We start from the raw sequence: 21,126 nt of genomic DNA, 5'->3' as shown, positions 1-21,126 counted from the left end.
CCTTTAAGACTATAACTGCCAGTCTGGCTTTCTCATTAAGTCGTACAAACTGGAATCTGAACTCAAAGGAAAGGAGAACTCTTACCAGCAGCCTGACATGACTCTGATACATCTGGAAGGGTTTCACCACCAAAACCACAGCTGTTCTCTTTTCAGTTATCGGGAGCTGATGGGACCCCACAGCGATGGGGTTTCCAGCACTGAATGTCACTCCTTGGAGTTGGAAGTTGCAGGTGAGGTCACAGAAGGGCAAGACAGGGCAACGGTGTGGCTGCAGGCTCTGCAGGACTTTCTCATAACAACTGGCCAGCCCCTGTAAGCAGGAAATGAGACTTTCCTCCTCACAAAGAGTATAAACCAAGAACACAGATCTTACAAGTGTCACTGTTCCTCCTGGAGATGTTTTAATTGTAGCCAAGTGGCTGTCCTTTTCGTGTGTAGGTGTGTGGAACTTAGAGTCTAGGAAGTAGCTCTGAACTGGTTTACAGAAGAAAAAAGCAAACGAACCCACTGCTCGCTGGTGATGACATGGAGAATGAGTCTGAGAAGGATGCAGGTGAGGCGTTTAATTGCTAGCAAACTCACTTCAGAAATGGTCAGAAATGGCCAAAGGAAAATCCTCAGCACCCAAGAGGGACTGCTGTTGCAGCGGGCTGATCACCAGGTGGGAAAGCTCCCCTTCCCCAGGCCAGGCAGCAGCGAGGAGAAAGGTGGTGAACAGGAATCCAGGGTTCCGGTGCCCAGAGACAGAAGGTGTCATCTGGGAACAGCTTGGAAAAACCAAAATATATCCAAAGAGGGCTTGCCAGTACCAGCTTTTGGGAAACTCCACCCAGCTGTCCCTAATGTCCACAGGCCGTGTCAGAGCTTGGCACAGGACAGGTAGGGTGTGAGGGGCAGAAGAGTTTTCTGAACCTGCTGCTGTCAAGCCATGCTTGTAGACAGCAGAGTCAGGCCCTGGGTCTGCTCGCAGCGCTGTGGCCTGACCTCCTAGCTAGCATAGTAGTTCCTCTCAAAGTTAAAGCCTCCTTTGGCCTGTCACTCAGTGATTACAAATGAATTTCTTATTTTCCTTCATAATGGAATTGCTTTAAGGTAGTCAGATATGTGGGACAGATTCTCTCTTTGGTTTAAATAGAATACAGTGCAATTTAGGAAGTGTTACATAATGATTTTCCCTAATGGATGCTCTAATAGATGAGATCCTTTATCATATATTCTCCATTGTTTCAAAATTACATTTGTCTAAATATCCATTCTTATTCTGCTGTAAAGGTAGCTCTGGGAGTTTTTCTGATCCAGCAGTAACCATTTATTGCCTGTATGTGATTAGGCCCTTTTAAACAGCTTTTCTGCAAACAAGTTTTTCTTCTTGGCTATGAACTCTTCAAACTTTCACTCCTTCAGTGGGAGCTGAGACAGCTAATTACCTGCTATCAGGCTGAAACAGTTATATTAAAATTAGTATTTCTCATAGGGTTTTGCCAGTATTAACTTTTAAAATATTATCAACAGGAAATACCCGGTCAGTTAATAGTTGGTTGCCATTTTCCCTTACATTACTGGATTAAATAATTGTGGGTAAAATGTTGGCTGAATTTGACCGACAGTAGCAGCAAGGAGAATGGTGTAATTGTAAATCATACCTTATTTCAGAGGTAAAAAATTGTCAACATGTCTGGCTGTTTTGCTTTTTTCATGGTCTAAATTATTTATATTGGGATGAAGAAAATAATTTTTTTTCTCCCACAAATATCCAATAATTTGTTTATAATTTCTCTAGAAGTCTTTGATATGCACAGTGGCATCTCTTTATATAGGAAATAAATTTGATACCCTTGAGTAGACGACCAAGCTAAGGCAAACACTTTTTTTTCCAAACAACAAAACTAATTTTCCATTTTTCAATAAATTACAGCAGTTAGGATATTAATTCCTAAATACTTTGCTTCGCTACAAAATCATGAGTCTTGTAGCTCTTTCCTTATAGGTTCCTTCAACACTTACTACGCCCAAGTTAGTATAATAGTATAATCATAGTTTGACAAATCACTGAATTAACTGATTTCTTACAGAATGTAAAAAAAAATGCTTATGTTTGGGTGTTTACGTTAGAATAATTTTGTCTGCATACTGCAAAATACTCTGTTCCATTTAATGAGCTGCCCCAGCTGAGCTCTTATTCTGATGTATTCCTTATGCCAGACATGCAGAATGAAACAAGTGAGGCAGACCTTGGTAGCTTCTTTTCATAGCTTAAATTCCTTGGTATATATCAACTAGATTTTGCCCTGGCAGAGAAGGAGAACAACTTATTAAAGTCTTCATCTGACCTTTACATCCATGACTAGTGACTCTAATGGGAGACCACTTCTTTAATTTAGCGGCAAAACTAAGACCTTGTTGTAATGCTACGCAAAAGATAAGACACATTTCCTCTACTTCACAGAGCTATTGAAGTAAAAATTGCTAGTGTGATTTATCAAATATTTGTACAACACAAACGAGGGGACATAAAGCCACGCACCCAGAGAACAAGCATTGTTAATCCAGCACAAGAGAAGCCATTTGCCGTTACCTGGGCGCACCCCTCACAAGTTGCACATCAAACCACCGAGTGAGCTCTCTGCTTCCACTTGTGACTGGTCCAAGCTGTGCATGAGGCAGGCTGACCAGAAAGCTGCATCTGCAGCCCCAGCACCCGGGGGAAGGAGAGGGTGATAAAGGAGCCTCCAGACCCATCACTTTATACTGTATTGGTTTTAACACAAATAATCTTTTTTTTCAAACTTCTGCTTGAATGACAGGATTATCATCTGTATCAGTGCCAAGTTCTACAGCTCCATAGGTGTGCCGGGTCCACTTCTGAATCTACCTCAGAAGGCTTAGTCCCCACACTGCAGGCCTGGCTGACATACTGGGCACATGACAGCCATGTTACTGGGGGATGATACAGTCTGGATGGGTTTTGTGTAGCATAGACAGTCCGCTCCCAGAAAGGGAAGGTTGTTTTTATCAGGATGTCCAGCACTGTAGGGCCATTAAACAAGGAGGACCAGTGGATACTGTCATAATGTCCCAAATCTTTGGTTCTACTTGTCTCATGACTTACCTACATGGGATTTAGACCTATATTTACCCTTTCATTTGTCTTTCTCACACTAAAATAACACAAGTAAATCCATCATTTGAACAAGTAAAGTCTGGCAGAAGGAAAACGTCTTAATGAAGGAGCTGCAGCTGCAGGGCTAGTTGAAATGCAGTGATGTGGGTGCCAGCTGGCCGGTCTTTCTCTCACACAAGTCTAAATGAAAAGCCAAACTGCAAGCTTCATGTCACATCAAGGCTAAGTGACACCCAAGAAGGGTACAAAATCACAGGTCAATAGCCTGGAGCTCTAGAAGGAAATAATGAGTAAGGGAAGAAGGTAGTAATAGCAGTGACAGGGAATGAAAAGGAAGAATCAGAGTAGGGGAAAAAGAATTTATATTATTAGCCAGAAATTAATTTGGCAAAAAATAGTCTTTTTTTAATGCATTTATTTATCTTTAAAAGGAATTTTCAAAATTCTCCTTCTAACTATAAATTACGAATTGTAGGCAAGAGAAGCTGTATCACTTCCAGTGGGTCTAGTTACAGTCAGTCCCAATATACAATAGCATTTGAATACTTTCTCTGCTGCCATTCTTGATGAGTACCACAAAGCATTCCCAGCCTAATTGCAAGGTCAGCCAACAGTGTCTTGCCCATGCCTGGGGAAGTGTGAGTCAGTTGAGGAGAGGTAGGAGAAACTGGCACACGTTTGACTTGTGGGTTTGGCTTGTAGGTTTGTGGGGAAATGGGATGAAGAGGAGAAATTTGCTTTGTCTGGTGGGCTCAAAAATTGAAAAAGGGAAGAAAGGCAGTTCATGAGGGAATAAAGACCTAATGTGGGAGGACTGAGAGTCCCTTGCATATGGGCTGCAGAATCTGGGGAGGGCCCTTTCCAAACACTGCCAAGCCATGGCGAGTCTGCAGACCTGTAGCCCCAGAGCGAGCCCAGCCCCACACCAGGGCCAGCACTGCTTGTGTACCCTGTAGATGGAGCAGTGAGCACAAAGCAGGGCTGGGGAAGGACTGCGTCTGCAGCATGTTGAAGAGGGACCAGCCATCAGTGAGAGCAGTGGGGAGATCTACCACATCCAAGGAGACACATCCCTGCTGGGCTTGCATTGACAAAATTAATATATTTGGTTTCATGGCAGACCAAAATGAAGAGACATCTGAAATGAATGAGCCTCCAGAATCTGTGTCACTGGATGACGCATCAGCAGAGGTGGCCACACGAGCCTCTGACACTGACCTAGAGATTGAAGGTGAATGTTTTCTGACCATCTGCCCTCACTAACCTTCCCGTTACAGTCAGAGCTGTACCTACCATCTGGTATGTATCCAAAATGTAGACCAACAACACAACCCAGCCAGAATCCTAGCAACCACATGTAATCTGGCAATTGATAAAGGCTGAAGGGGAAGGGAATGAATTTCCTTCTAAGAGTTCTCCATCTGATGTCAAGCATCTTCCTTCAACTACTCTCTGTAGGCCATGGCTATTCCTTTGTTCCTTCTCCTCTCTAGTCCTTAATAACCAAGACCACTAGACCAGCCACTGCCCAGGCAGCAGGAGCAGCCAGCTGAAAGCAGGGATGGGACCAAGGCCCTGTTCATGTGCTCCTGATGGAACACTGCACAGCAACTGCGGTCTGCATACCATAGGCTTGCCACAGCTCTCCTAGGCTTTTCTGGTGGCTCGCCTCTTATCTTCTGCCTAGTGAAGTCAGTCCTCTGGCTAAACAAGTTGCACTCATTTTCGTAACAGAAGGATTTGTCCGTAATTTAGGATGAGAACTTTTTAACTTGTTATAAATGGAAGGACAATCAAAAACCATAAAAATGTGAGAACAAAAGACTGTTTTGTTAGAGCCCTCAGACTGAACTGGAAAATGACTTTGATGAGAGGGGAATTTGTCTTGAGGTCAGGCCATTGAATGAATATAACAACATGGAGAAATATGAGCTCTAAGTATGGGGGTTGATGAAGGAATTCCAAATGACAGGTTTTTGTGGAAATACAGCCGCCAGCTGCACTGATGTGTCTCACTGCAGCTGTGTCAACAACACCCAATGGCCAAGATGAAAATGCTGGGATTCTTTCTGCTGGTTGTAAGCCAAAGCATTCTGAGCTGCCCTAGCTCTGCTGGCAGTATCAGCTGTGTGCTTCAATTAAGACCAGGGGAAAAAAAAATGAAAATGTTTTTGCCTGATGTCAAGAATTCTCAATTACACTAAGAAAGGTTTAGTCACATTGCAGACTGGTGAGAAGCTGCCACAAGTCACTGGATGCCAAATGGAGAAGCAAGGAGGATACATCAACTTTTGGAGGTCTGGGACAACAGTGTGGGGAGAGTCGGGGAATAATAACCCTTTAAGAATAAAACCCTACTCTTATTGCATAATGTTACTTAATTTTATTAAGACAATTTATTTAAAAGAGGAAGGAAGACATTGAATACACCACTCAAATATCTATTTTCTCTGTAGATCCTGAGAAGGCCTTTGTGGATATTACAGGTGTAGAGCTGTACTTGGAAGCATGCAGGCTGCTGGAGGTGGTTCCTGTCTCACACTTCATTCAGAACTTGGCCAAGCCTTATATAAACCTGAACCACTGTGGTCTAGGACCCAAAGGTGTCAAAGCCATTGCTATTGCTCTGGTGGTGAGTATCCAGTAAGAGTGGGCCACTGTTCAAGAATAATAGGCATTGTAGGCCTCTCTGGCCTGGAAGCCATCACTGCATATACAGTATGGTAGAAAAATTAATGTCTCTTCCCCATAGGAGCTATGAGCATTCCTAATGTTTCTAATCCCCTGCACAGGAAAGGCTTGTGTGGCAACTGCTGGCCTTTGCTAGAGTTACCCCCAAGAACAAACCAATGCTCTTCTGTGGGACACAAGGCACACCCCTATGGGGCCAGAGGTAGGGCTGGAGGGACTGGTGTCCCCCCACTCCAAGTTCTGCACAGGGATGTGCTACACTCACCAATGGACAGGCCCAAGACGCCTGAACTGGAGCTTGGATCTGAACCTGGGTCTCCAGGCTGGCAGAAAGCAACAGGAACTCCTACCCACTCAAAAACAAGTATCTGTTTGGTATGCCAGTTCACACTGCCATGGACCCATTAACTCCTGTGATCACTGTCCTACTCAGAACCTGCAGTGCTTTCTGGGGTTTGGAGGAAATGCCCAGTGTCTCTTGAACTGAGGAAACTATCCCCTTCATTAACTTCTAAGCACTTTTGTGTCTTTGTTTGCCTTTGTCTTTATAGTCCAACACAACCATCATGCACCTAGAGCTGGAAGACAACTGCATTCTGGCAGAAGGAGCCATATACATAGCAGAGATGCTACAAGAGAATTCCTCCCTCCAAGAACTGGTACCCAATCTGATGTAGCTTGTAGCCAAAACTACTGCCCACCCAGTTCAATCATCTGAAAGAAAAACAATTCATTTCATTACAATTTTAACCAAATAGCCATTGTTTCCATGCTAAAATATTCACATTCTGCAAATCACAGTATTTTATGCTGCTCTACTTTTTAAAAGTATAAACTTCTGAAAAGCAGAAGTGTGCCTGTGATAGCAGTCTGGTGAGTGTGGAACTGTTCTCTTCATTAGCAGATGTGACAATAATTACCATAACTAAGTCTTTCTAGTTCATGCTTAGCTAACAGAAAAAGTGGTTTGGTCAGGAACTTTCATTCTCCAATATGACATGGGGGAACTTTTCTAAATAGATTAAGGGAATAATGCAGAACTGTCAGATACAAACTGGTTGGAATGTTCCTTCGACCTGAAACTGGGGTATACAAAGTGCGTTTTGATAGAACATGGGTTCTGTGTTACACTGGAAGAAAAGTTTCTTGACCAAATGCTTCTTGGTTCACTAAAGACAAAGACCTATGTGAAACTGATGGCTCTAGGGCTTTATTCCTGTTAGGAAGGACACAGGGTTATACACACCTATAACTCACATGTTAATTACTGTCTGGCTGACATTTCTCATATTCCTTGTTCTCATTATTCCCTTGACATCTTGGGCATTAAGATGACGGTAGAGCTGATTCATTCTTTGGACTCACCTTTCTTATCCTCCTTTCTTTCCTTCCAGAATATCTCAAATAACCACTTAGACACGGCAGGAGCTGAAGCCATTGCCAGTTTGCTTTTGGATGACGTGTCCTACCTCCGTGCTCTTCAGCTCTCGGGTGAGTTGTATGCACCAAAACAGTGATAGAAGTGGAGTAACATGTGCCTCCTTCCAGTCACTCATCCTGAGAATATTAGACTAGGGGCAAAATCAATCTCTCAGCCACGTCTCTGATGTGAACCCAGAGTAACAGCAGAAATCTAGATTTATAGTGATGTGATTAAATATTTGACCTGCTCAACCTTCCAGCAGCTCTGAAAACCAGTCTCTTACAAGAAACTTACATAATTCCTGCAGTGTCTTCCACATATTGGGGTAATTCTACTCTATGGAACAAAGTGGAATAGTGACTAAATTCCTACTCAGATACGGGCCTAAGAGTGCAGCTTCCTGCAGCCCCCAGCACAGCACCAAGGGGGGAGATCAGCACACTGATAACATACTTTTCTTCCCCAGGAAACAACTTTGGAGAGAAGACTGCACCATACTTTGCTAAGGCATTAATGGTGAGTTACCCAAGTCCAAGGTCATTTGCAGCCTTGGCTGTGTAACAGACTCTCCTCATCTTGAAGCCGTTCCTCACTTGGCCTGATTTCACTTGGCAATGCCCATACAATTTCCCAGCATAATTCCACTAAGTGCCTCTTGCTTGCTTCAGAAATGAGAGAAGCTGGGAGGACACAGAGCAGGACAGACTGTGTTAACCTTTTCTCAGGACAGCTGTGCTAGTCTGGCTGAGAAACCAACCTTCAGGACTGTATAACAGAACATCTGGGTGACAAAAATTTCAAGCAGCATAAGTAACCCAACTTCATATAATTTTGCAATTCTCCAGTAGAAATAAGACATTTGGCTTGTTTGGTTAGTTCCTGCCTCAAGGCTTCTGCATTATTTGGCACCACCAGAAGCTGCCCTGAAGAAAGGCCTTGACCTGGTATCAGAAAGTGGTCTTGGTCAGGGTACAATGATGGTAGTGAAACAGCAGCAGGAACAGAACTGTAGGATGGATTGCAGGCCAGACATGAACTGTGTGAGGGAAATTTGCAGAACACAAAGTTCCATTGCTTTTGCTGCTTTGGGAAGTTAATGACTGTGATGTTATACGCCTGACAAAGCCTTGTTTTGGGACAAGCAGTGCTGCAGTCTCTGCGCTGATGATCTCCCATGCACTGAAGAATTCACTGTCTGATATTCCTCCGTTTCATCCTCATGTGGGGGCCTTGGCATGGTATCTGGTTACAGCTGGCTGGAAGATCTCATTGTCTCCGCACATTTGTTTCTCTGCAGGGCAATTACAAAGTGAAGGAGCTGGACCTCAGCCACAATGTGTTCTCTGAAAATGGAGGACAGCTTTTGGGACAGATGCTTGGTAACTTATTACTCCTGCAGAGCCAGGAGTACAGGCAGTGGGAGAATTGATGACATCAGCACAGTGAACATGTATTTCCTTCTCCAGCAAAAATGCCCCATGACCTGGTGGATAGTACAAAAGACAGGGCACCCCCATTTTGAGTGCCCTGCCTAGTCCACAGGTTCTCCATCACCACAGGTGTCTCTTGCAACTGTGACTAATGTATCAGAACACAAACACAGGATGGGAAACCACAGGAAGAGCAGTCTGTCAGAGAGAAGGAAGCTGAAAGGGAAGTCCCTCAGGGAGTATAAAGCAGAAAATTGCATTTGACTAAAATCTAATAAGATCAGGACAGTTTTATCTAAGCTTTTAATGACAAAGTTCAGGAGTGATTTCAATTTTTCTTCAGTAGCCCAAACCCTAATGGTTTGAACCATTGCAAGGAAAACGTATTTGGAAGAAATAAAACTAAGCTGCCTAATTTATCTGTTAAGACGAAGTGAGATCCAGAGTGTGCTAGCAGCCCTGGAGAAGGAAAGCAAATGAAATAGTTACAGTCTTTCAGTAATTTCAGGTGCTATTAGTGCACTGGGAAAGAACTGCATGAATATCTGATGCTTCTCTTCATGTATGTCCAACATGCCTGCTACCATAATGGCCACAAGCATATGCTAGGGGCATCCAGCATTCCTTAAGCATTTCAGTAACAATGCCTTCAGTTTAACTTTCCTCCTCCTGGTCCAGTATTTCCACTGATAGGTATCTCAGTCCATGTCTTTAAAAGATGGATCAATTGAAACTGCAATAAGGACAAGGCACTCTGCCTCACAGGCCTCAGACAAGCCTGCAGGCAAGGCAGAAATCAGTACTAAAATTTGTGACCTTTCCTAGCCCAGAAAAAGGCCTCTCCAAAATTAAAGGTCTTGCAGCTCTTCTCTCCCTCCAGCTCACTTGAGGCATGAGCAGCAGAGATTACTGCAGAATCTGTCACATTTCTGGTTTGTTTCTTAAAGGAATATTTTTAAGTCAGCTAAACTCACCATCTGCCTCCATCCAACCTCCTACCCATGGAAAATCTGGATGAGAAATTCTCTCTGAGAATGAGAAGCAAATGTTGGCAGCAAGTCCTACCCCCTCCCAGTGTCACAGTAGACAGAAATGAATTCACACATACCCTGCTCCAAGTAGAGCTTGCACCGTGAGGTGTGCTATGCATGTGAATTGGCACTGCCACATATACAGCTGGGCACAGCCACCATACAAAGCTGAATTCCTTTCTTCTGCTCATCGCACACAGGGTGAGCCTACATGTAGTGGCAAGAAAAATCCAGCTGTTTTTCACAGAGAGAAGAACAGTGTCTGGTAGCATAAGAAATCCTCCCTCTCTCTATCTTCCTCCTTTACAATTAATTCTTTGATTGAGAATGAAAAAAACCCTATGTTCCCTTTCTGCCTGTGATCAACAGCCCATTTCCCTGTTCCTTGGGTGCTGTGGACAGCAGAGACTCCGTAGGTAGATGTTGTTCCTCCTACTGCAATCAGTGAAGGCTGTTTCTGAACCCCCAGCAAACATTCTCTTAGTGCCTAAGCAGGTCAGCAGCTGTGTCCAGACCACTCTATGATCTAATATCTCCATTTCTCTCTCCTAGCCCTCAACACAACACTGGAGATCCTGGACCTGAGTTGGAACTACCTGAGGAAGGGGGCAGTAGCACTGGGGACAGGTCTCAGGGTAGGAATGCCCCTGCTTTGTGATATCCTTCACAGTGATTTTTACCCAAAGCAGGCTGAAACAGTGGTTGGGAACTCAAACCCCTGAGGTCTGAGCAGGATTCAGTAGCTCTAGCAAGGCTTATCCAACTGGCAGTAGCAGTCAGCACCAGGAGAAAGACTAGAGCAGCGAGTAGGTCTACATTTAGCCCACATCCAGGGCTAAACTATAGCAGTTAACTCTATCACCAGATGACCCCTTCCCAGCCACGAAGGTGGATTGGGAAAAGGAGATGAGACTCACAGGCTGACACGAAAATGGATTTAATGAAACAGCCAAACTAACACCAACACCAGTATAAAGTCAACAAAGTTATTCTCAGCCCAGCAAAGGTATGGCAGTCACATCAGACAGGAAGGCAGTCCTCAGGAGCAGGAAACATCAAGCAAAAGATCACCTCTGTGAACTTCCCCCTTGAAACTGACCATGATGTTTATGGAATGGGATACACTTGTAGCCAACTTGGGTCAGCCGTGCTGGCTGACTCCAAACTGCAGATGTCCTGCAGACCATGGTTCTGTCTCAGTGAAACCAGGACAGCAGGTCTGGTGAGTTGTGTGGATGGAGTTATCCCAGTGACATTGCAGAGATGTTGGATTCATTTAGGGTGCCTGAGAGTGATTTGAGGGATGCTCCTGTGCCAGCCAGGCAAGAGAGTGTAGAGTAATACAGAAGATGGGCATGCAGTAGCTAAAATCCCTTTCCTCTCCCTGGAGGGCAATGGTGCATTGAAAATACTCAACCTTTCTTGGAACGGCATTGGCAACGAGGGAGCAGAGGCCCTAGGAGAAGCTCTCAAGGTCAATAACGCGCTAGTTCAGCTGGACATCAGCAACAACCAGATCAACAATGAAGGAGCCACGAAGTTCTCCAGGGCCCTTCAAGTCAATGAAAAACTCAAAATCCTGAAGGTAAAATAAAGCCTGGGCAGGGCTGGAGGAATAAATGTAGGGAGTAGAAAGATCTGAGTCAGGAGGGACAGAAGGCAGAGGTGAGCTGTCCAAGCTAGAACTGGAAGAAATGAGTATTGCTCTGAATTAAAGACAAGCAGAGCAGAAGGAAATTCTACCCTGTTAATTTCTTCCAGAGCAACTAAGTTGCACTGTTCCCTCAAAAAATCCCCTAGTGATTGGCTTGTCCCTACACTCATCACCCCAAAGTGTTTGATTACCATCATGTCTAATCTCAGTAATGTAAGAAGCTAGGTATTCAATGTCTAGCAGAGAGCCTACACGATCAACAGGTCTGCACAGACACACCAAATGTCACTGTAAATGTACACGGGTACACGTAAGGTGCATTTCAACCTAAGGCAAAGGTGCACGCTGCAGTTTGCAGGTGAGCGATAGCATACCTTCCTCAGCCTGCTAAGGACTTGCTAAAAATTTATTCACACGTGGGATAAGCTGTCATTGCCACCTCAGGGCAATGCCACAGCACTACCTAAAGGAAAGGAGTATTGCCAAGTCCTGGATAAAGAAAGCCAAAGCTGCCTTCTAGTAACCTAGGGATCAATAATCATGGAAAAGTCAGAACTGAATGACCGGCCAAGCTGGCCTCAGAAATTAGGGTTGAAAGCTAATATGTCTTCTCAACCCAAGATCATCTCTAGGAATTCACCTCAGAAAAGTCACTTTGCTTATGAGCTGCATTCTTAGCTAGATCTGACTTCACCATGCTCAGAGCCTGCCAACAGCAGTATGAAGATCAAGGGCCATCTTTAAAGCTGTTCATATAGGCCTGTCTTTGGACACCCTTGTCCTTGTAAACCACTGCAACCACACCAGTCTTTGTAACTACTGTTTTACATTATGTAAATCAATGTATCTGTTTGCCTTACTCCTAACCTGCTTTGAGGTAAGGTCACTAGGCTCCCATCAAGGCATTCCTTCTCTGGGCAGCTGCAAAGATGGTCCTAGGAGCTGATAACACAAAGGACTACTTAAAGGAGGACATGTCTTCTGCTGGCCAATGTTAACCAAGAAAGTTTTCTGTCAAATAATGGGAGTGGGGACTGCACATGAAGTCCAGGGTGAAGGAGAGGTGCTGTTCACACACTAAGAGATGCAGGCAATGCTAGTAAGATCTCATAAGACCAGACAGCTAGACTTGGCAGCTCAGAGGTAGCCAATCAGCCTAAGATCTAATCTGCTGTGCTGCAGAGGAGCTAATGTCTTCTGCTGACCACTTGCCCAATATAGAAAGATACTATCATTAACAGGCAGACTAATAGCCAAATTCCTCCCTCTGCTCTTAAATCATACACAAACAATCCAAGGTGCCCCACCACCAAAGAGAGAAATAAGCTAATACACTCACTCACCAAGGAAGGATGCAAGGAAGGGAGCAAGCTGGCCAAGCACCCAAGCTGTGGGAGATGGAATTAGCCAGGCCACAAGACCAGTTATGTAGTAGGGACTCATCTTTCTCTCTACCACCCTGGGAACTCCACTTGCTATATACAGTCAGGAAGCCTTTCTGATAACTAGAATCCCCACACAGCACACACACTGTACAGACAAACCTCCCAACCCCACTGCAAGCAGAGTCACCTCTTACAGAGGTGGCTTCTTGCCTCACCCCGAAGTCAATGTGGAAGGTGGGGGCACCTGGTGGTGATCTTCTCATCAGTTCCCCCCCAAGGCTGGCCAGACCCGGGGTGAAAACCTATCATGAGGGTCTTTCTTGCCTGGCTGTAGACCCCATCCATATGCCAACCCTCAGTCAGGGTTGGGGGTTTAAATCCCAGCACTTCCCAAGGGTATGAGAAATGTCCCAAGGGACATACCCCCATGCAGAGGGACCCTGCTAGCAAGCACACAATCAGATGCAGCCCATTGTATCAGCTTCTCCCCATTACGTTACTGAACGTGATCCACATCACATACTCCTGTGTGACAGATGTAAGGGACCTGATATTGGGAATTTCACACAAGGAGACAAAGAAAAGCTAAGAAGGCATCTCCATTGGGAAGCTGCATTGCAGAATTTTGAGGGACAGAGACAAGAGATGGTGAGGTAACAGGCAAACCTATTAAAAGGGACCATGGCTATTCTACAGCCCTGATGAAGACTAGGAAACATGGGTCATCCTTGAGGTTACAGCAGGCTTTTTCCAGGCATGAAGTCCTCATTCTCAACACATCTGGATCTATGTATCTTCTTCCACAGATGGCAAATAATCCCCTGACCACAGAAGGTGCCACTGCACTAGTCACATCTGTCCAAAAGAACCCTAAATCCATGATGGAGGAGATCAACATCTCAGTAAGAGTTTATGTGCTAGTAGCATCCAGGACAATAACTATACATTTTTAGGAACTGGGTAGATCTCAGAGCTGACCCCTTCTGAAATGGTTTTGAGACTTGCTGTTTGTTTTGTTTATGCACAGCCATTAATAATAAGAGGATATTATTTGATAGCCCTTCTAGGAGCCATGTGGAAATTATAGGGCTTTGGTCTAGCTCTGGAGAGAGGTGTCTGTAGTATCATGATGTTTCACTCCCGTTTTGCAATACCAGAACAAGAACAAGGAGCGAATTCCCACTGGAGGATGAATTCTGAGACATCTGAGCTGTCTCCCTCCAGAGTAGCCTGGGATGCTACATACTGTGAAGTGCTTTAACACCCTGTCAGTATGTACTATGAGGAGTAGAAGAAGATAGATGTTTCAACATATTGAAAGCAAACCGATTTTATTAAAAACAAAAACAACCCCTCTCCCCTCCCCCCCAAAAAAAAAAAAAAAAAAAACAATGAACAAACATTAAAAGGCTGGTGTGGAAGGAAAACAAAATCAAAGAGGCTAAATCGTAGTATGCTACTCCATAGCAATACAGGAGCAAGACACATATTGTTGAAGCTATTGTCTTGTGCTGCTTCTAAAATGGGAGACTCAGAAATTATTCTTGAGCTCCTGAGTAAGTACAGGGGTTGCACTGCAGACCAACACTGGGGAGAGACCTGGGCATACATCACTCTGCTCCTGGCCCTCCTATCCATGCACTGGTGCTTCACAGAAGCAGTTACAGGAAGTGTCAAGGGCCTCAGGGCCCTCCATCCACTTTTGGGTGCACTGTGATTGAAGGAAAGAGTATTTTCATGAAGATTAGGTTTGGGACTTGTAACACAAATAATATGTTCACACTTGAAACAAGCTAAAAAAAGTTCATGGGCAGTTTTGGAGACTCATGTAATGAGCTGTATTTAAGTTACATCTGCACATGTTTCTTTGTCCTGTGGTTGCTATATTAAAGAAAGAAACTAAACCAAAGCAGAATAAGTAATATTCATCTATGGTCTTTCCTCAGAGAGGCTTTCAACAGGGATCATCTGAAGAACAGGCGTTCCTCTAGGGCAGACAATTTTTCCTGCATAAATTGAGATCAAAGAGAATTATTTGCCAAGTCTGCAAGGAGTCAGACCTTATTCTGCAAAGGAAAACTAAAATGGGCTGGGGGGGATGTGAAAGGCTTCATTACAGTATACACAGTTCTGCTAGTTTTATTACTAATAATGTAGAAAATTCATAAACTTGGAAATAGCAATGTATTTTAGCTAAATTCTGATAAATTGAAATTCATTTATTTAAAAGGAGTCAAGTGAGAAATGTTGAGACAAGGAGTTAATTAAGAATTAACATCAAGAATCTTCAACCTAAACCTAAGAATTTCTGCTTTTTAGGGTTTTAGGGTTAACAGCTGCTTTCTTCACCTTACCCTTCAAAAAAAACTAAACTACCTGGCATTTCATAAGATAAGTGGTCAATGGCATAAATTTACAATGACATCTCAGTATCCCAATCAAATGCTTGTAGGCAAACATCATCTGACAGACTTCACTCCACCTGTGATGTAGGGAGTCTTGCATTTCAATTCCAAGTATTTGCAAATATACAGTTCCAAAGATCTTACGCTGTCTCAAACCTTTAAGAAATTAGTAAAGGCTGTAATCTGTTACAGGAAATTTAAGGGAAGACATAAACAAAAGCCTCTTCTGCCCCTTTTCCTAGTGATAAATGCTTATCTTGACTTCTGAAGAATGAATAATTAGTGTGTCTGTAAGAGGAATTTCAAATAAGGATCGTACCTAGAATGCATGGGTTTGACAACACTAGGCAAGGTGATGCGATAAAAAGGCATTTTTATCAACAGTTTATTGCTTCTGGCAACATTTCTAAGCATGACTGTTCCCCACATTCTTTTCATAATCTACTCTTTACAAGGTTTCAACTTGCAGATGCTATCAAGTATTTTATAGAAGTCATGAATCAAAATATCCAGTGCGTGCCCGTCTTCACCATCCCAGGTCAAAGACAACACTGTCGCTTTTCAGCCGTCCACGTGCTGTTCTTCTGGGCTGGGGACTCTCTGAGCCAAACGTGACAGAATGCAAAAACCTGGGTCCCCCCGGTGCCACCCAATCGCAGCGTGGTTGCTTAGGCCAGAGACGGTGCCTGGCCTTGCTGCTCCTGAGGCCGCACTGGCAGTTCACTGCCTTTCTCATGGGGTCAAGCCCACGCTGGCAAGCCTTGCAGGGAGCTGGCAGACAGCAGAGCCAGCTTGGGCTCTCCTGTGCTGCACTCCCAGGATTTGGATGCTCTGCTAGTGTGCAAAGTGCAAGGATGCCTGAAGAGTGTCTTCAGGGAGTCACTCTGCATTCATAAAGCCCCTGGTGCTGAATGAAAGCTAGTAAGCTCAGCCAGATCCAGATTCACTCAAGACTATCTTCAAGCAGTAACAATCAAGTGCTCACTGCACAGCAGATGATTAAGCTTCTAGATGGATCTTTAAAACACTGGATCTTATGCTTCTAAAAAGAAGCCATAAGAATGCATTGGGAGAGTTTGTGAAGAAACTTTGGAAAAAAATGTCGTGTTTGATGCCATGGGAACCTTCCACAATGATAGAAAACAGAAGCTTTCACGAATTTCCTGAATCGCTTTGAAATTTCCAAAAATTAAGTATACAGCTAACACAATACATGAACAATTCTCCCATCATCATGGGTATGAACAAAACCAGCACCTACTGTGCTACAACCTCCTTTCAGGTAGTTGTAGAAAGCTATAAGGTCTCGTCTCAGCCTCCTTTTCGCCAGGCTAAGCAGCCCCAGTTTCCTTGGCTGCTCCTCGTAAGACTTGTTCTCTAGATGCCTCACCAGCTTCTTTGCCCTTCGTTGGACCTGCTCCAGCACCTCAATGTCCTTCTTGTAGTGAGGGACCCAAAACTGAACCCAGTATTTGAAGTGCGGCTTCACCAGTGCCAAGTATAGGGGGACATTCATTTCCCTCATCCTGCTGGCCACACAATTTCTGATGGAAGCCAGGATACTGTTGACCCTCTTGGACACCTGGTTGCACTGCTGGCTCATATTCAGCCAGCTGTCAACCAACACCCCCAGGTCCTTTTCCAGCAGCCAGGTTTCCAGCCACTCTTCCCCAGTCTTTCCCACCTACCTTGCACTAAGCTAATTTCAACATAAATTGGTAGATCCTTTTCTGCCTCAGAAATGGGAAAAGAGAAAAAAGAACACTTATTTAGGGTTGGGCCTCCTTGGGATTCCTGAAAGTGAAGAGCAGAGATAGAAGAAGGCACGACCCTTACGAGAGAATGGTTAATGTTGTCTTTAGATGGATTTGTGAATACAAACAAGTCTTTGCTGTTCTTTGGGTGTCCATGCTGACCACACTTTCCTTCCTCCTATGTACCAGAATGTGTTGGTGAATGAAACTTTCATTAAGTTGCTGGATTTGCTGTGGCAAACACATCCTGAACTGGAAGTGATCTATGGTGAGGTTGAAGGCTGTATTGCCAAGATCCCCCACCAGCATCCAAATCCCATGGAAGTGATTCAGGTGAGCTACTGAATTTGGGTCCATAGCTCCCCTGTACACAGTACATATGGTCCAAGCACTTGGAGGGAGGGAGGTTGGAAGGGGTAAGTTTTCTTCCAAATGGGAAAGTCAAACAAGTTCCTTCAGGAAGACTGTTGCAATGTTCATATATCTCAGTTCACACAGACCGACTAAGCAAATCCTTTGATTTTCAGGAGAAGCAAAAACCTTGTGATGTGAGAGCACTGGGGGAAAAAAAAGAAGTTTGCTCAGCGTGTAAAACAAACTGATTGATTTCAGGTCTGATCCAAATGAGCATCCATCATCATCACAAGCCCACCACAACAGCCGACTTTCACAGAATCCTTCACTGACAGCTGTGCTTTAGCATCAAAATTAATGTATTTCATGAAAGCAGGATATGGTATTACAGGCAAACACTGTCCAAACATAGCTTTTCCAGGTCTGTAATTTGTACAGATAGCAGCAGATGGTGCTGTCCTCCTTGCTGGAAGGCAATTGCAAGTGCTTGAGCATTGCTGAGTTAACACTTTTGCACGACCAGCTTCACTGTGTCTCTTAGCTGCTGCGCAGATGTTCAGCTAATTGGGTGAAACTTTGCTGTAGATACGGATTCAGATGAACTTAAGTAAAACCTTGGGCTGTTAGCTCCCGTCAAACGGTGCTGCTGTGCTTCACAGCTAGTGCTGCTCACACTAGCATGATCTGTAGATTTTAACAACCATTACAGTACTCAGATGTGCCCTCATTCAAACAGACAGCAAGTCAGAGAAGAGCAACTAAAGTGATGAGAGATCAGGGGGAACAGGACTGACTGTGGATGAGACAGCCTAGCCAAGCAGTGGCTGCTGGGATGAGAACCAAATAACCAGATGCAGTTATCAAGAAGAAATAGGTTTCGTACTGAGTCTCATTTCAAAGCAGGGGGAGAAGGAAGTATAACTGAGAAGAATGGGATTAATCTGAAAAAAAAGGATTTTGTTCTGCCAATAGCGTACCTGCACAAGGAGTTAAGGATTTGTATATCTCAGTGATGGGTTGTGTAAAGGCAGGGGACAGATGGAAGAACAAGGGGAAAGCTGGAGGCAGGTATCAGTGGCTGTTTCATGGTTATCACTATGGATTATGTCTGCTCCTCTTAGAACTATTTGAAAGAGCACAACCTACGACTCTGGGACTTTTTTAGGAAGATTGACAAGGATGGAAACATGAAGATCCCTGTGGCAGCCTTCCGGAGAGCCATGATGCAGGTGTGCCTCTGAAAACATGGCCAGGAGGCTCTTCTGGAAGGGTACTGCTCTAGGGAAACCTCTCTGCCACCAAGCAACCAAGGCTAAGTTCACCCATCACAAAAGCTGAGACCTGAATGAGACCAACAGAAATGCTGTGACATCATATAAATACTGCAGGTGGCATCAGTGGTAAAGGATCATCTTTAGAGTATCACAGAGGTCTGCTATTGATATAGATATGATACACAGGATCTTGATGGGTACTTATCTGCTTATTGCTTACTGCTATGGGAAAGTGAAAAACAGGCATTTAAACCATAAACTCTACAGGCTGAATAGATAATTCTCTTCCTGCCAAAACTACCATGGAGCTTGCTACTTCAGTAGCAGTGGTCAGCCAGCCATATTGCTCTTATTTTAATCCTAAATGAGTGAAACTGCTTCCCCACCACCACTCTGGATTTTTTTCTATGCCTTCATCCATGCACCAGGCCATCTGCCCACCTATTAAAAGATGGCCAGACCCCGGCCTGATATGGAGGATTTTTCTGCTTAAAAAATATCCAGGTTTGCTAGCATTTCTCTTCTCTTCTCAGCAATCAAGGATCCCACTGAATCGAGTTCAAATTGGGGAACTAGTGCACAAGCTAGACCGGAATCGGACAGGGGTTGTGGATTATAGGTGAGTGAGTGACTCCACTTACTGTCCTGGCTTGTCCTTCTTTTTTAATTTGGTTCAACACCAAATAAACCCAACCTTATTCACCCTAGGAGGTGAAGGGACATGGGGTTTCTGTGCAGTCCATTACCTACTTAAGGAAAAGGTAGGTGAAAAAGCGCCTTGCATGCTTAGAAGCCCTGTTGAGTCAAACTAGAAATCAGTCTTACTTTCCTGTTTGATAAACTTTCTGTGAGAGTGGAGGGACCTCAGAGCTGAATGGCATTTTCATTCATTCTCATAAGCCTGTGCAGAAGCATCAGCTCAATGCTGTTCTCCCCTGAAGCTAGGGTAAGAAATGCAGAGACAGCGTATCTGTGCCTTCAGACCTTTTCCTCCATCCTCAGGGACTCTCTTTTTTTTTTTCCTTCTCTCTGATCCTTCTTCTTAAGAGACCTAGTTTTCCCTGGAAACACTCCTTCAAACTACAGAACCTTTCATTCTTCTGAAAGTGTCTCTTTCTTAGTGCCTGTAGCAATCATGTCCAGGTTACGAGAGCCTGAGCAGTCAGCATCAAACTCCTCAGAGGTTGTCAGTCGCTGCAGGCTAAACTGCTTGTCATTGGACCTCAAACTCCCATTAGACCTTCAGTCAGTTCTGACATGTGACTCATCAGCTGAAAGTCCTGTTAATCATGCCCAAATATTCTGATCCCTCAGCATACACTGATAGATTTAAATATATGCTGTAATCTACTTTGAAGACTAGAAGCAATGGGTCAGTTTTGCAAATCTCTTCCCCTCTTAGCCTCTTAATGTTTTCAAAGAGAAGCAAATTACTTTGTTAGGTCCAGTCTTTATTCCTTTGCATACTTCAGTGCCATACTAAAAGCAACCATGCTCAGATGATAGATGGGCCTTGGCCTGGTTAACCTTCAGTCAAAGGCTACATGGGGTTCCCAAGTACTTTACCCACAATTTACAGAACTGGGGTTAAGTAGTAAGCAGACTTGGAAACTGTTGGAACCCAAAGACTTCATGTGGTGCCATTAATGCAGCTGAGTTGATATGCAGGGAAGAACAAACAGAGATCTACTCAGAATCACTATGGTTGGAAAGGACCTTTAAGATCATTGAGTTCAAGATTTCATACTCCTTGCCTAGCTTCTTAATGCACTTTAGCACTGTGACGTGTGGTAGTGGTAACAGTCACCTTGCAGACAAGAGTCAGGAGAGTTGTGACCTTTGCTGTCCTTACTGTTCCCATCTTGGGCTCTTTCCTAAAGGTCCTCTCAGCAGTTTACAGATACATGACAGGGAAGGTTCACTTTACTAAATTAATACTGGCCCACCTCCTCTTCTTCAATCAGTCACTTAAAAGAGCAGAAGCCAGCACAGAAGCCTGTGGAAAAGGAAACTGAGGAGGAAGAGAAGGAAGAGACATAAAAATGAAGCAAGGAGGCAGGTCAGACAATGAACAACTGTATAATAAACACTGGAAGAAAGCTCACAGTGGCCCTGGGCTTGGGGAGACTCCACACTGGGGAGCTCTGATATTCTGAGTTGTTGAATGTAGGAATAAAGTTGATGTTCCACTACACAGGAGGTCCCTATATAGCCTGGTCTTTTTGGTTAAAGAAAGATTGGTCCCTTGTACCTGTTTACCAGATCTGTCTTGCTCTGCATGCTGATAATGCTGAATTTATTTGCAAAGATGGTGACAGAAAGTGTGAACCAGGAAACTGAGACACTCAGACATTTTTATTATCCCCTTTTAAGAGAGAACACATGGGCAAAAACTGAAACAAGTGCCCTGTGGGCACCCTCTACCAGACTTAGAAGTTTTGACACAGGGACTTTTGCAAGAGGAGAAAAATTAAATTAATGAGAAACTATAGCTCATGTTGCTTACGAAGTTACAGGTAACATGAATTTTATCCCATCTCCCCATGGGAAAAATATAAGCCAGAAGGACTGAAGCCATAACAGATTTTAAATGGCTCAGAT

At 44.0% G+C, this 21,126-nt stretch overlaps 1 protein-coding gene across 1 annotated transcript; it reads left to right on the top strand.

The window, feature by feature from the left end:
• Window positions 1-528: 528 nt before the first annotated feature.
• Window positions 529-20,544, top strand: LRRC74A (leucine rich repeat containing 74A; the record flags this gene model as incomplete). Its single annotated transcript, XM_008941437.1, has 14 exons — window positions 529-556; window positions 4,245-4,355; window positions 5,581-5,756; window positions 6,367-6,474; window positions 7,210-7,306; window positions 7,705-7,754; window positions 8,536-8,617; window positions 10,252-10,334; window positions 11,090-11,284; window positions 13,545-13,640; window positions 17,087-17,230; window positions 18,373-18,480; window positions 19,059-19,144; window positions 20,490-20,544. Coding segments are annotated over exons 1-14 (1,419 nt in total), but the record flags the coding sequence as incomplete, so codon positions are not given.
• Window positions 20,545-21,126: the final 582 nt, after the last annotated feature.

The sequence above is a fragment of the Merops nubicus genome, unplaced genomic scaffold, assembly GCF_000691845.1.
Source record: "Merops nubicus isolate BGI_N331 unplaced genomic scaffold, ASM69184v1 scaffold28675, whole genome shotgun sequence".
Lineage (NCBI taxonomy): Eukaryota > Metazoa > Chordata > Aves > Coraciiformes > Meropidae > Merops > Merops nubicus.
This window is presented reverse-complemented; position numbering and strand designations above follow the sequence as displayed.